This window comes from Mirounga leonina, unplaced genomic scaffold (genome assembly GCF_011800145.1).
Source record: "Mirounga leonina isolate KUSES-001 unplaced genomic scaffold, KU_Mleo_1.0 Mir_177, whole genome shotgun sequence".
NCBI classification, from domain to species: Eukaryota; Metazoa; Chordata; class Mammalia; order Carnivora; family Phocidae; genus Mirounga; species Mirounga leonina.
Genome location: NW_023270459.1, coordinates 3,455,857 through 3,472,832, shown reverse-complemented (window position 1 = coordinate 3,472,832; position 16,976 = coordinate 3,455,857). Strand labels below are relative to the sequence as shown.

At 37.6% G+C, this 16,976-nt stretch overlaps 1 protein-coding gene across 1 annotated transcript; it reads left to right on the top strand.

The window, feature by feature from the left end:
* The first annotated feature begins 278 nt into the window (after positions 1-278).
* On the top strand, positions 279-15,652 carry LOC118022835 (zinc finger protein 260). The gene is made up of 3 exons (XM_035023761.1): positions 279-446; positions 3,115-3,327; positions 13,464-15,652. Exon 3 carries the CDS (start codon positions 13,918-13,920, stop codon positions 15,154-15,156), a length of 1,239 nt encoding a protein of 412 aa, XP_034879652.1. The 5' UTR covers positions 279-446; positions 3,115-3,327; positions 13,464-13,917; the 3' UTR covers positions 15,157-15,652.
* The last annotated feature ends 1,324 nt before the right edge of the window (positions 15,653-16,976 follow it).

Here is a 16,976-nt window from a genome sequence, read left to right as displayed (position 1 = left end):
CGAACTGTGCCCCGAAATGTTTCGGCGCTCCAGGGGTAGGTAGCCTTACACCTTGGCCCCTACTTGGAGTAAGCCCGGCATGCTTGAACTGAGTTTATCATAACCCAAGGTACACCACTGCCCTCTCTCAAAGGCAGAGTTAACACAGGAAAGATTATTAAACTAAGTCCTGAGACTCGGACTACTTACACTCCTCCCCCAACCAGGGAGACAGTCCCGCAAACTCTGGCGCAGGAAAGAAAGCGCGAAAAGCGAACTTGAACCCCTGGAACTTATGGGAAATGTAGTCCGCAGTCAGAAAAGTGGAGGACCGGCCAATACCGACAGATTCCGTACGGCACTGAGCCCGGCTTGGCGGAGCCCAGGAGACCTCTGGGAGTGCTAGCCGGCCCAAGGAGTGCGCAGGCGCAGACTTTCTGGCTCGCCATAGTCGTCTTTGTCTGCGGGTGAGTGTGGTTTCGGCCTCGCAAGGCGCAGGTCTGGGCGTGGGACCTGGGGTTCTGGGCTCAGAATCCGGTCAGGGAAGCTGTAGGGGAGGATTCTTAGAGCCTGCGACAGGGCTGGGGAGGCTGACGGGGAGGAATCGCTTTCTGTGACGTGCAGTGTTCAAAGCCTGTGCGGATGGGGGCAGGGGTACAGGAGGAAACGGGCGAGTTCGCGGGTGGGTGACGGAGGGTGTGAAAGGGTTGTAGAGGTACAACTTGCGTGAGAATTGCGTGGTTCCAGGTTTGTGAGGATGGATGGCATGGTGAGCTTTATGGGGCAGTAACCTCAACCTCACTATTCTCGTTTCTAAAATAATGATAATGAAGATGCATCTTTCTGGAGTATCCGTTTTTCTGAAAGAAAGGAAAATGGCTAAGACGAGAGATAAGTAATTTTTAAAGCGATTTTTATATAAAGGCAGACTGATTGTGGAGTTTATTTCCGAAAAACTTGTTATTGGGTTACTAGACTCCCCTTGTGTATTGACTTTTCGTAATTCTTTGGAGGAACTTTGGTGAGCAGCTTTGAGAAGCCCTTGACTAAGGAGGAGTTTAAGAGCTAGTTTCCACTAGTGTAGACAGCACAGAATTGTGAAGGATATTGTCCTGTCTTTGGTGCAGAGATATCAAGTAACTGATTTAAGACTCCCTTGTTTCTAAACGACGTGGCAGTGACTCGTAATTTGACCAGGTTTTCCCCAGACCAAATGGCGTTTGTAAATGTAGTGAAACAAATTGTCTTCTATCTAAAACACTTTCTTACAGTATTCTATGACACTTAACATAATTTTCAATAAAATGAAAAAGTACCACGGTACAAAAATTCATATACACAAATAATAGCTTTGGTATATACAAAAAGTAATCAGTAATAGTTATGAAGGCAGTACTTTATTTACAACAGCGACAAATCAGACAAAACACCTTGGGGTAAACAAGAAATGTATAAAATCTATATAACACTAAATTCTTTAGTTAACAAGACGCAAAAGAAGACTTGAACAAATGGAAATACATATCATATCTTAGATTTTAAAAGTCTACAAGTTATCTTGTTTTGTGAAGAAAGCTAAGTGCCTGTTTGGTAATACGTAATATACCACTTTTTTAGTAAGTGTGAATAAGAATGTATATTTGTAGGTGCATAAAGAAACTTTTGAAGTTTACACAGAAAATAAAAAAGGTTGATGAGGAGGGAGATGTAACAGCTAGGGCAGGGGTAAGAATCACATTTTTGCTTGCCTGTTTGTAGATTTCCATTTTTAACTGGGATGGAGAAATTAATTTCTATGTTCACTCCATTACTTTTTAGATGTTTAGCACTGCCTCATTCTTGAATGTTTCCTTGACTTCCATTATACTACTTTCATTTGTATATTCTAGTCAAAACCAAGAAATAATCTTCCCCCACCAAAAAGCTCCATTAGTGACTTATGTTTCTGTTTACCCCTTAACTATTAGTGTTCCTAAGTTTCTCACTTTGATTATATATATGTAAAATATGTATTTATATATATATAAATAAATATATTATCTCTAAGAACAAAATTCCATTGCTGTGGCTTCACCTGACAGGTGACTAACAAATGTCCATTCCTATTTGAGCCACATCCTGAGGTACTGATTCACATATCCAAATGCATAATGGACAGCTCCACCTTGAGGTTGCACAGGAACTTCAAACTCTAAATTTATGCCCACAATGTTAGTACTGTTATCTCCTGTTTCCTGTGGTTTGCCTCCATCCATTTCCTCTTTGTATTACCTGTTTTGTCAGTTCATAACACTGTCCAGCCAGATTCGAAGCCTCTTATATCTGAGTAAGGGAAGAACTTCTCAGTTGGACTCTTGTCTGTCACACCACATTACAAATTGGAGGCCCAGGGATTTCTTAATTACACATAATAAATGATAAATATGTATGTTTGCTGAATCAATGAATGACCATATAATTATAGGGCACTTAAAATATTTCATTTCTCCTAGAGTAACATAACCTAGGTAAAATATTAGGCTGCTAAAAATTTTTAGGAACGCTGACCGTGACGAATACATGAATAACATCTTTTACATTTTATCCATATCATTTAAGGTTGGTGACTTCAGATTTATGAGAAAAGTGTTTTTATAGGGGAAAATGACATTCAGAACTGTGACTGTTCAATCAGGAGCAAGGCCACAAGTGACACCTGCTCTAATGTACCTGTTCAGGTTGTGATTCTGTAGAACTCTAACAACTCAGTCTTGTAATTTCTCTGTATCACCTAAATCCTGAAAATGACATAACCCATTTCTGAAATGTGTGGAGCCTTTTTTTTTTTTCTAAGATTTTACTTATTTGAGAGAGAGAGTGTGCACACACAGCAGGGGGGAGGGGCAGAGGGAGAGGGAGAAGCAGGCTCCCCGAAGAGCAGGGAGCCCTATGTGGGACTCAGTCCCAGGACCGATCACGACCTGAGCTGAAGGCAGACGCTTAACCAACTGAGCTACCCAGGTGCCCCTGTATAGAGCCTTTAAATGGCATAATGGGTTTGGCTTGGGATGCAAAGTATAAATCCATGTGCTCACATGTATGCGTGTGCACCAACTTCTAAGCCAAAGGGTCACCATTACTTTGTTTTTTTCACAGGCCAGGTTCCTTGTGCATCCACGAGAACTGCACTTGCCTTGTCCTTCAAAACCTCCCAAGAGTCTTATGGCCTCAACCTGAATTATGGGATGCTGCTTTGACCCTCAACAGTAACGTCCAAGTCCTGTGTCACTGTTTAGAAGTTTAAGGCACCAGTTTAACAAGAAGATCAATGGATGACTGAGAGAGAAATGTAAAGGAGGTGCTATCTAGGTGAGTAAGAAAGAACCCAGCAGGTATCAATGGGATAAAGGCTCATTACAGTTACTCAACCTGCAACCTCTGAAAATTTTTTTGAGGCAGTTGTCTTATCAGCCCTTGTCTTTTGGAGTAACAGTTGCTGGAAATTCTTTAGATACCTAAATAACATTCCCAGATAATCTTGCTTGATCAGTGCTTTTTTTTCCTCAGATTCTGGGGGGCTGGCTGCCCCTCTAACCTCTCTCTGGATGCCACTCTCTTCATTTGTAGTCTCAATTTGATAAATTTTATGACCTACATGTTGTGTTCTCCCTTTCACTAACATTCTCCATTTTTTATTTCCCCCTAGATGTCTAGACTCCTTCCCTTAAGCATTCATTCATCTTGCCAAGGATTATAAGATCTCTAGTCTTTCAAATCTTAGCATATAGATTCTTTTCTTTAAAATTGAACTTTCTGGGGATGCCTGGGTGGCTCAGGCGATTAATCATCCGACTCTTGATTTCGGCTCAGGTCATGATCTCAGGGTCATGGGATAGGGCCAGCATCGGACTCCACACTGGGCATGGAGCCTGCTTGGGAGCGATTATCTCTCTCCCTCCCCCTCTCCCATCCCCTGCTTGCACTCTCCCTCTCTCAAAAAAAATTTTTTTTAAATAAAATTTAACTTTCTATCATTTCTCCCCACTTCCATTGTTATATATCTCAGAGTTGAATTTTATTTACCCCCTTATCCTTATTTCTTATTCTCTTCCTACCTCCAACTATCATAGCACAACATTTCTCCCCCTCTTGCTTTTTAACAATATAGCATGCTTGGAGATTTGTCCTGACTTCCTATGACTTCACCTCTCTGTTACTTTTAAAAAGAAATAATACTATTCTCTTTAAAATCCAATACATAATACTTAATAGAAAAGTAAAATAATGGGTATGTCTTCTCAATCCTGGCCCTCACTTCTCCATTTCTGTTCCCCAGAAGCAGCCACTATTAACTGTGTATTCTTCTAAATATTTTTGTGAGTATACAAGGAGGCTTTCAAGTAGAACAATGATATGATTTAACTGTGACAAGAATAAACAGAGCTGTTGCTGTGTTGAGAGGAGTTATAAAGAGGCAAAGGTAGGAAGAAGAGTGAGGAGCCTATTAAATAATCCAGTCAAGACATGATGTGGCTTACACTTTGGTTGTCCTCGTGAGTGAGGATTATGAGAAATGGCCAGATGCTAACCATATTTTGAAGATAAAGCCAACAGGACATGGAGATCTAATAGGGTGTGATCTAGGAGACAGTTGTTCAAAGCTTGAGCAACTGGGAAAATGAGGTTGCTATTTAACAAGATGAGAAGAATTTGGGGGAGGTTCATTTGGGAGAACTAGAGTTTTGTCTGGGGCAGGGTAAATTATTAGACATCCAAGTGCAGATTTTGAGTAGCAAGTGGATATGTGAATCAGTTGGGGAAAGAGGTCCAGGCTAGTGAATAAATATTTTCAAAAATACTGTATCATAATGCACAAATGTCAAGCAAACTCTTAACTGTATTCTGTGGAAATGGTGACCTGTTAGAGTAGGGGTTGGCAAACTACAGCCTGTACGTGTTTTTGTGAAGTTTTACTGAAACATGGCCACCTACAGTGCATCTTGTCCATTCATTTTCTTATTATCTGTGGCTACTTTCATGCTACAAATGCCTGAGTTGAGCAGGCATCTGCAGATACATGATGTTATAAAGCATGAGACAGGACTAAAAAGTATATCAGTGATGGTAAAGCTAAGTGACTATAATAAACCCAAAATGTACTGCTTTAAGGAATATAAGAATTGATTTCCTGGTCATGTAACAGTTAACATGGTAAGTAGTGAAGAGTTGCATGGTTGCTTTGGTTTTTGTGGTCCTTTAAGGATCCAGATTTCTTCCAGGTTGTCTCTTTTATCATTCACTTGTGGTTGAAACTGGATCAGCAGTGCATTCCTGGTTCCAGCCAGGTGGAGGAGGGAGAAATCACCACGGTAGGGCAAGAAGTCAATAAACTTTTTCTGTAAAGGTCCAGATAGTAAATACATAAGGCTTTGTAGACCATAGGATCTCTGCTACAACTACTCAAGTCAGACATTATAGCACAAAAGTAGTTTGTTTAGCATTAGACTATCCTGATTTCTATTTTGAAAATATTTTTTAAACCACAAGTTAAATGCTATTGAAAGAACCACTTTGCCTGATTTTCAGATGACATTGCCTAGTTCAGTTCAGAATTTTACAGTATGAGGGCCACCTGGGTGGCTCAGTCAGTTAAGTGTCCGACTCTTGACGTTGGCTCAGGTCTTGATCTCGTGGTGGTGAGTTTGAGCCCTGCATCGGGCTCCACACTCAGTGAAGAGTCTGCTTGAGATTCTCTCTCTCCCTTTTCCCCCCCCAGCTCTCTCTCTGTCTTGTTCTCTAAAATAAATAAGTCTTTAAAAAAATTTACAGTATGAAAAATTCAATTCCGATAAATATGTATGAAGTATGTTGATGTCATCCCTATAAAAATACAAGGAGTTTTAATTACCAAGATGTCATTTCTGTGTTTTCTTTTCCTTTTTTTTTTTCTTTTTTAAGATTTTATTTATGTGAGAGAGAGAGCGCATGAGTGAGGTGAGGAAAAGAAGGGAAGGGAGAGGAACAAGCAGACTGCACTTGAGCACGGAGCCCCGTGCAGGGCTCAATCCCAGGACCCTGAGATCATGACCTGAGCTGAAACTAAGAGACGCTCAACTGACTAAGCCACCCAGGTGCCCCTGTGTTTTCTTTTACTAGGACTATAGTGGGTTGAGTCTTGATCTATTCTGCATCATTCTTTTGCAAATATAATGAATTGGAAATTTTAAAATAAATGCTATTACTGTAATTTGTAAAACTTTAGTAAAATCCACATGTTGAGCCATCTATGCCTTGGGCTTTGGGGTGATAAAATACTTTAACAATTGTCTCTTTTTTTTCTATGTTTACTTTTCTGTTTAGGATTTCTGTCTTTTCTGGTCTCAGTTTTCATAGGTTATATTTGGTTTTCAAATTTATTTGCATGGGATTGAGCAAATAATCTACAGTCCTTTTCTATGGTTATTTCCAAATAATTTTTAGTTTTGTAATTTTGCTTTTATTCCTCTTTAGTTTTTACCTAAGAATCAACTTACGAATTTATTATTGTTTTTCTGTTTGTAATAATTAATTTATCTTTACTAATTTTTCTGTTTTTCTTTTATTATTTATTTTTTAGAGAGAGAGAGTGAGAGAGCATGTGGTGGGAGGGGCAGAGAGAGAGGGAGAGAGAATCCCAAGCAGGCTCCTTACTCAGTGCAGAGCCCAATGCAGGGCTCAATCTCATGACCCTGAGATCATGACCTGAGCTGAAATCAAGAGTCAGACAACTGACTGAGCCACCCAATTTTTCTGTTTTTCTTATATTTACTTTTCCTTATTGTAATTCCTTAGTTTGCTTACTTTGTTATTTCTTTTTAAAATAATGTAAACATTTATGTTAAAACTTATACAGGCATTTTTTCAAATGTATTCTATGGGCTCTGATATATATTTTTTTCTGACTATTCTGCAATTTATTTTAATTTTCTCTTTGACCAAAGTGTTTGTTGAAGCCAGTACATTTTTGAAATTTACAAGTGAAAATTTGTTTTTCTGTTGCAATTGTTTTTACTCAAGTATTTTGTCCTTTTCCACATTGTGGAATATTTGAAGTTTTATAGGCATTATATGGGCTGATTTTAAGAATGTTCTGTGAGCCTTTAAAAAGGTGGTTTTAAAACTGATTAGCTCTTGGGGCGCCTGGGTGGCTCAGTCATTAAGCGTCTGCCTTCTGCTCAGGTCATGATCCCGGAGTCCTGGGATCGAGCCCCGCATCGGGCTCCCTGCTCAGCGGGAAGCCTGCTTCTCCCTCTCCCACTCCCCCTGCTTGGGTTCCCTCTCTCGCTGTGTCTCTCTCTATCAAATAAATAAATAAATAAAATATATATATATATATTTTTAAAGATTTTATTTTTTTTTAATTTATTTGAGAGAGAGACAGTGAGAGAGGGAACCCAAGCAGTGGGGAGAGGGAGAAGCAGGCTTCCTGCGGAGCAGGGAGCCCGATGCGGGGCTCGATCCCAGGACCCTGAGATCATTACCCGAGCCGAAGGCAGACGCTTAACGACTGAGCCACCCAGGCGCCCCTAAATAAAAAATCTTTAAAAAAACACAACTGATTAGCTCTGTGTTATAAATTAGTATATGTTTTTATTTAATGTTCCTATTTTTATGGATTTGATGCTTGAGGAAAGGTAGTCTTCTCAGTTACTAATGTGTTTTTGTGTCTTGGATTTCTGTGGTTTATGTATTCATGATTATCTTATCTTTATTCTTTATTTTCAGCATTTCTGATATTGTTTTAGATGTGTATCTTGTATGTATAGAGTTTAGGTGCCTTTGTTATATCAGTTAAACCTTAGCATGTGTCAAAATCATCTGGAGGGCTTTTTTTTTTTTTTTTAAAGATTTTATTTATTTGACAGAGAGAGACACAGCGAGAGAGGGAACACAAGCAGGGGGAGTGGGAGAGGGAGAAGCAGGCTTCCCGCCGAGCAGGGAGCCCGATGCGGGGCTCGATCCCAGGACCCTGGGATCATGACCTGAGCCGAAGGCAGACGCTTAACGACTGAGCCACCCAGGCGCCCCTGGAGGGCTTTTTAAATACCGATTACTGGGCCTTACTGGCAGATTTTCTGATTCAGGAGTTATGTGTTGGAGCCTGAGAATTTTCTGTATGAGTCTGTTTTAGTCTTTTTCTTTTAATAGTTCTTTTTATTTTAGTTTTATTTATTGAGAGGAACAATATGGTTAGTATTGGTTCTCATATTTAATATTATGCATTGTTTTAAATTTGACCTCATCTTTTTTATCCTTTACTGTAGGATCTTTGATTTCCTTGTCTTGGGTATATATGTCTTTCCTTCTAAAAATTTGGAAAGCTTATTATATTATTTTGTAGTATTCTCTTGGTTGCGTTTATATTCATAACTTTCTTAGTCTTCATCCTTCATTTCTTTAGTCCCCACTAAGTAGTGATGTGTATTTTATACATTAGTATGTTTGCAGTCTCCCTCCTCTCTTTACCACACAGTTGGTGATTGCGATTATTATTCCAGTTTTAAATAGGATTAGCTGCATCCTTCTTACCTCCCCGTTCATATATATGAAATTATTTGTCTTTGCCTTTGATTGTGCAGTAATCCATCTATCAAAGTCCATTATTTACCCTTGAGCTTCATTTTTATTAAAATGTATCTTCATTATCACTTTTAGCTCAGTTTCTCTAATCTCTCTACTCCCATACCATATTATGTCTTCCAGAGCAACATGGATCCTAAGTATATACTCTCTTATATTTTTATTTTTCACTTTCATGTTTAAGACCTACATTGGAGTTCAGCCAGTATTTTACCCTTTGGATCTGCAGTCTTGAACACATGCAAAATGATTATTAAATAATTAGTGATTATTATAGAGCTTCAAGTGTGGATTTACATTTTCAGCTTTACTGAGGAATAATTTACAGAAAATAAAGTCACTCCCCCTTTAAGTATATTATTTGATAAATTTGGTAATTGTATATAGGCATAAAAGGAACACCAAAACAAACATACAGAACAGATTCATCAACAGTTCTTTGTGCCCCTTTGCAGTTGACCCATGCCCCTCTCCCATCCCTGGTGATCACTAATTGACTTTATGTACTATAGCTTGCTGTTTCTAGAATTTCATATAAATGTGGTCATGTAGTGCATAATCTTTAGCATTTAATTTCTTTGACTTAGTTTTACATTTTTGAAATTAATTCATGTGTAGATTAATATTTCATTCCTTTTTATTGCTGACTATTATTATAAGTATGGACATAATTTGTCTATTCACCAGTTGATAGACATTTAGATTACTTCCATTTTGGGCCATTGTGAATAATGCTATTATGAACATTCATATACTAAGTCTTTGTGTGAACATACATACTCATTTTTCTTAAATAAATGACTAGGAGTAGGGCTGCTGCATAGAATATTAAGTGTATATTTAACTTTATAAAATACTCTCAGATTGTATTCCAAAGTAGTTGAACCATTTTTATCCCCACCTACTACTCCCATCATTGGGAATTACAGTTGCTTCACATTCTCGCACTTGGATTGGCAGTTGTTTTACCCTTAGCCATTTTAGTGGATGTGTAATCTATCTCACTGGGTGTTTTTTGTTTTTTGTTTTTTAAGATTTTATTTATTTAAGAGAGAGAGAATGAACAGGACGGAGGGTGAGGGAGAAGCAGACTCCCTGCTGAGCAGGGAGCCCAACGTGGGACTTGATCCCAGGACCCTGAGGTCATGACCTGAGCCAAAGGCAGATGCTTAACCAACTGAGCCACCCAGGCGCCCCTCACTGGGATTTTAATATGCATTTCTGATCACTAGTTAAGATGAACGTCTAATGTACTTATTGGCCATTCATATATCTGATTTTGTGAAGTGTCTATTCTAGTCTCTTACCCATTTAAAAAACTAGATTATCTTTTTGAGTTTTAGGAGTTCTATGTATTTTGGATATGAGCCCTTTATTAGTTTCTGCCAGTCTGGCTTTTCTTTTTGTTAAGTGTGTTTTTGAGGGGCATTAGTTTTTAATTTTGATGAAGTCTACCATTTTTTCTTTTTATATTAATAGTTTTTAACACTTATGTTGAGGTCTTTGATTTAGTTTGAGTAAGTTTTTGCATATGGCATACAGTAAAGGTTGAGGGCTTTTGTCTTCTAATTATGTAAATTATAGCACTGATATGAGTGACAGCATATTACTAGAGTCAGTTCTTGCAGTGATTTATAAGAAAATCAGGAGGGGCACCTGGCTGGCTCAGTCTTAGAGCATGGGACTTTCATCTCAGGTTTGTAAGTTTGAGCCCCATGTTGGGTGCAGAGATTACTTAAAAATAAGATCTTTAAAAAAGAAAGAAAGAAAATGAGGATAAAATTTTGAGAGAGACACGACAGATCAGGATCAAATTGAAGATTTCCAGTTAGTGGACAGGAAGCAATTATAAAAGAAAGAATTCAGAGGGGGTACAAGAAAAGAGCTCTTCACAAAAGAAGAGCTTTGGTGCCACTTATTTCAGGCATAATGAAAGGAAAACAAATGAAAACTGAAATTGATGGCAATGACAGTTTCTGTATCTAAAAATGATAGTATCAGTAATCAGAACACTGCAGTAAATCAGATTTCAGAGCAAAAATGGCTATTTTCTGGCCTATTTTCCTTTTTTCATTAAATCTGTGTACTTTGCTGTTTAGCCATGTGAAACTCAGTTGCAACCAGATAAAAAGAGCACAGTCTAGTTACTATACAATTATAGATCAGTTCAAGTTGAAAGGCTCAAGTCAAGGACATCTCTGTAGGTATAACAAATAGGGGCTTTTAAAAGTGAAATAGGGGGCGCCTGGCTGGCTCAGTGAGAGGAGTGTGCAACTCTTGATCTCAGGGTTATGAATTCAAGTCCCACATGGGGTGTAGATATTACTTAAAAAAATAAAATACTTAAAAAAAAAAAATGAAATAGGATTATAGTTATGCTTGCTCCATCCTTCCTCACCCACAGTTCCTACTGCACATAGGCAACTACTTTCAACTCATTTAACTGAGTCTACTGATGTTTATTCCCACATTTTATACAGCTATTTTACCTACTTTTGATTTAACCATTTTGAAACAGTATCAGCTTGGGAGCACCTGGCTGGCTTAGTTGGTAGAGCATGCGACTCTTGATCTCAGGGTTGTAAGTTCAAGCCCCACATTGGGTGTAGAGATTACTTAAAAATAAAATCTTTTATGGGCACCTGCATGGTGCAGTTGGTTAAATGTCCAACTCTTGGGTTTCAGCTTAGGTGGGGATCTCAGGGTTCTGAGATCAAGCCCCCTGTAGGGCTCTGCACTCAGCGTAGAGTCTGCTTAAGATTCTCTTCTCCCCCTGCTCTAAGAAATAAAATCTTTTAAAATACATCATTTATATATGTAGTCTGATTGGTAACATGCAGGGATCCAGAAAATTTCCTGCATTCATTTTGCTTTGTACTTTCTCTGGAACTCCTTTAGGAAATGTTGAACCTCCACTAACCCAGGAATTTTCCAATCATTATTTCTTTCTCCCTTCCTTCTTTCCATTCTTCTTTTTTTTTATTCTGGGAGATTTCCTGGAATTTTCCCCCCCAAACTATTGAATTTTTGAGGTCAACATTATATTGTTTATTTGTAAAAAGCACTTCTTTATAGAACCCTGTTAATATTTCAGTGCTATACAACCTCTTAGCTTTCTGTAATACTAATTATAGTATTGTATATGTGTGTTCTTTTGTTCCTTTCTTTGTTTTTTCCTATTTGTTTTGATCTGTCTTTCACCTCGGGGCTTTCATCAAATTTTTTGATCTTTAGTGTTATATTAATATTTAACATTGAGGTACCTGAATTATTACTATAATCTATGTGCATGGTTGGGGCTTGTAAAATAATGGGCTTCACTGTGCACCATTCAGTCAGATACCTAGATGTTTCTTTTATATGACTTTATATGTTAATATCTATAAACGCTCTCATGGCCTTCTCATTTTTTCAGAAAAGAACCCTTCCATTGTCTGACACCAGCAACCACCAGCATTTCTTCTTTTTTTTTTTTTTAAAGATTTTATTTATTTATTCATGAGCGACAGAGAGAGAGAGAGGTGGAGGGAGAAGCAGGCTCCCAAGGAGCAGGGAGCCCGATGCGGGACTCGATCCCAGGACGCTGGGATCATGACCTGAGCCGAAGGCAAACGTTTAACCATCTGAGCCACCCAGGCGCCCAACCACCAGCATTTCTAACAAGCAGCAGTAGAAAGGGGTTGGGACCCTAATCTGCATATGAACTTTTACTTACTACCTTCTTTTTAATATGTTACTCTAATCTTCTTTGCCTATCATCACTAAATTTGGAGCCTCCCAGTTATACCATCAGCTGCTGCTTTTATAATCATTTTTATAAATCTCACCTTCCACTCACCCAGTCTCTCCAGTTATAGAGCCTTTGTGTTGACAGCTGTGTCACAAATTACCTTGCTTCTAGGTGGCATCCTCTTCTGCTGGCTTTTTATTTAAGTCATTCGATTCTGCTGTTAATTTATAGTTCTTTATTTGCTTTCCTTTCAGAATTTCCTAAAATTTTTCATCCACTCGGGTCTCCTCAACCTCTTAATGTTTATGAGTATATGCCCTTCATCCTCTTACTGTCATTTTAATGGAGTTTCAGAAAGATACAGAATCTTACTTAACCACACATCCTTTTTAATAATTCTTCGATTCATTTTACTTTTTTTTTCCCCCTTCATCCTAGGCTCTCCCAGTTTTATGTTTTTGTCCTTTCATCCTGTTTGTCACCTGTTCTTTATGTTTTATTTTACTTATTTTTAAAGTGTACAAAGTTACATTTAAAAGCAGTTTAAGGGGCACCTGAGTGCCTCAGTCAGTTAGGTGTCCAACTCTTGATCTCAGCTCAGGTCTTGATCCCAGGGTTGTGAGTTCAAGCCCCACATTGGGCCCCATGCTGTTAAAAAAAATAAATAAAACATAGAAAAAGTAATAATAAAAGCAGTTTAAGCTACATGTACCTGTGAATGTTATTTGTATTTAAGCTTTCTTTTATACTGGTAGACTAGGTTTGAAATAAAGAGTCTATTTTACAATACCATATTTCTGATATTTTATTAATAATACTGGGAAGGGGCGCCTGGGTGGCTCAGTTGGTTAAGCGACTGCCTTTGGCTCAGGTCATGATCCTGGAGTCCCGGGATCAAGTCCCGCATCGGACTCCCTGCTCAGCGGGGAGCCTGCTTCTCCCTCTGACCCTCCCCCCTCTCATGTGCTCTCTGTCTCTCTCATACTGTCTCAAATAAATAAATAAAATCTTTAAAAAAAATAATAATACTGGGAAAAATCACAAGTATAGTGATGTTGATGGTGATGACAGCTACTTTATTGGATTTTTACTACATGCCAGGTATGGCATGTTATTAGCTCTTTTCAATGTTCTTTTTTTTTTAATTCTCTTTTAGAAAAGGCCTGGGAAATTTATAAATAGATAAAGACACAACATGGAAGACATGTGAGTTAATAAGTCTCCTTCTCCATGAAAATACAGCTAAGAAAAAACTCAGAAAACCTGGGTAACAGAGAAGTATTTCCTCTGAACACAGACATTGATTAAGACTATATTTCTGTATGGGACTCAGTTTAAGAGAATTTAGAACATAATTTATACTTAAATATAAGAGAAGCTAAGAAAGAAGCATTAAGAATACAATGATGTCCTATATTTCATCCCAATCTGTAATTGTCTAATCTCAGTATAAGCAATGTAAAGTCTTTCATCATTAATTCAACTTCATTAGATACCTGAGGATTAATATTGAAGAGAAGCCATATGAATTTCATGAATGTGGAAAAGCTTTTATCTATGTCACGTGTCAAGAGATACTGAGGAATTCTTGTTGGAAAAAATATCTGTGCATGGTAAGAATGTTGGAAAGCCTTCAGCCTGAAGCAGATCTCCTTCAGCATGACCAGATTCATAGTAGAGAGAAACCTCATGAATGCAGTGAATGTGGAAAAACCTTTAGCCTGAAGCAAAACCTCATAGAGCATAAGAAAATGCATACTGGAGAAAAATCACATGAATGTACTGAATGTGGTAAAGTATTCTCTCGAGTTTCATCCCTTACTCTACATTTGAGAAGTCATACAGGAAAGAAACCATATAAATGTAATAAATGTGGAAAAGCCTTCAGCCAGAAAAGAAACTTCCTTTCTCATCAGAAACATCATACCGGAGAGAAACTCTATGAATGTGGGAAAGCTTCTATTCAGATGCCAGGCCTCATTAAACACCAGAGAAATAATACTGGAAACAAACCCTATGCATGTAAGGAATGTGGAAAGGCCTTCAATGGCAAAACATATCTCACGGAGCATGAGAAAATTCATACGGGAGAGAAACCATTTGAATGTAATCAATGTGGAAGAGCCTTCAGCCAGAAGCAATACCTCATTAAACATCAGAATATCCACAGTGGAAAGAAACCCTTTAAATGTAATGAATGTGGAAAAGCCTTTAGCCAGAAGGAAAACCTCATTATCCATCAAAGAATACATACTGGAGAGAAACCTTATGAATGCAAAGGATGTGGGAAAGCTTTCATTCAGAAGTCAAGCCTCATTAGACACCAGAGAAGTCATACAGGAGAGAAACCCTATATATGTAAAGAATGTGGGAAAGCCTTCAGTGGCAAATCAAATCTCACTGAGCATGAGAAAATTCATATTGGAGAAAAACCCTATAAATGTAATGAATGTGGAACAATCTTTAGGCAGAAGCAATACCTCATTAAACATCACAATATTCATACAGGAGAGAAACCCTATGAATGTAATAAATGTGGAAAAGCCTTCTCTCGAATCACATCACTCATTGTACATGTGAGAATTCATACGGGTGATAAACCTTATGAATGTAAAATATGTGGGAAGGCCTTCTGTCAAAGCTCATCTCTTACTGTTCATATGAGAAGCCATACAGGTGAGAAGCCCTATGGTTGTAATGAATGTGGGAAAGCCTTCTCTCAGTTCTCAACTCTTGCTCTACACATGAGAATCCATACTGGAGAAAAACCTTATCAGTGTAGTGAATGTGGGAAAGCTTTTAGCCAGAAGTCACATCATATTAGACACCAGAGAATTCATACTCACTAAAGCTCTATGAATGCCTTGAATTTAGGAAAACTTTCATCAGAACTCACACTTTAATGGTATACTGAAAATTCATTTTATAATAGTGACATGAATGTGGAAAATACTTCAACAACTCAAAACTTAAATACTAACAATTTTAATAAGTATCATAGTATCATGAAAACCTATACGCCCAGAACTCCCACAACAAACATTGTTAATGATATACTTTTAGGAGCAATCTCATTGACATAAGGATCCAGTCATGAACATTAATCAGCATGGTTCTGGAAGGCCTACCTGATGCATTAAGAGGTATAAAGATTTGACATTAAGAGACAAAATTGTCATTTAAAAAATGTTTTGCTATACATGTAATCAAAATTATTTGTTCTTGATTCATTTGTAGAAATCAGATTGGGACAGAATATTGTATTCAGAAACATGCATGCCTTTATGGGGAATTGTTAATTGATAGAGGTGGTATCACAGGTTGGTAGAGAAATTAAATCATGGATGATTCAAAAAATGGTCTCAGGGTAACTGACTCTTCATGTGGAAAAATATTAGATCTCTGCTGTAGTAATACATTAAAGTATTTATTATGAAATCCAAAAGTATTGAAGACTAGAGTGCAAAAAACAAAATTTAGTAATATAAGAATTTTATAGGAGAGTGTTTTTAAAACCTTGGGGTAGGAGGGAATTTCTAAAATAGATTCCAGGATACTCACTCCTGAGTATACATGCATATCCCCAAGAAACATACATGTACCTAGGGAGTCATGTATCTTTATGTTCATTGAAGCATGAATTACATTAGCAATGGCTGTTGCTTGTGAAATGGATAATAAAATGTGATATAGGCACACAGTAGAATATTCTCTAGTAGTTAAGTATAACAGGTGATATATATATATATATATATATTAACAGAGAAAGACCCAAAAAGTCATGTAGAGTAAAAACAATGAAGGGATAAATATAATCATAACTGTGAATATTAAATCAACACTAACAAACACTAGTATTAAGCATTGATTATGGATAAACATTTTTATGTAAAACTGAAGAATGGATTGGAAAGATACACACTCAATTCCCAAAGGTGGTTGCCTCTAGAAAGAATGGTAGTGGAAAAGAAATGGGACCAAGCATGGTAGTTAAGGATACTTCAGTTTTGTATCTAAACACCTATCATTAAAAAGAAATAAAGATTCCAAGTAAATATAACAAAATGTTAGTTACCTCTGGGTTGTGGTAATATATGTGTTCTATTGTTTGTGCTATTTCTGAAAATAAAAAAAAATAAAGATAGGAGTAGGAAAGCTGTACATGGAGTACAGGTAATAACAGACTCACAATCCCAGATAACTAATATTTTATAGGAAATATTTCTAAAATCTTATCTTTACTATAAGTCATTTTTTAAAATTGGGATGGTAGCGGGGCGCCTGGGTAGCTCAGTTGGTTAAGCGACTGCCTTCGGCTCAGGTCATGATCCCGGAGTCCTAGGATCGAGTCCCGCATCGGGCTCCCGGCTCGGCGGGGAGCCTGCTTCTCCCTCTGACCCTATCCCCTCTCATGCTGTTTCTCGCTCTCTCTCTCAAATAAATAAATAAATAAAATCTTAAAAAAAAAATTATAAAAAAAATAAATAAATAAAATAAAATAAAATAAAATTGGGATGGTAGCTTAATTTAAATTTACTCTTGCATGTGACATCACTAATCTGTGTGATCTCTACTTAGAAGTTATAGCATTTGATTGTGCAACAGGTTGGTATTACATACATTTAAGGATCATACCATACCATTTAATAATACATGCACAGACTTGATA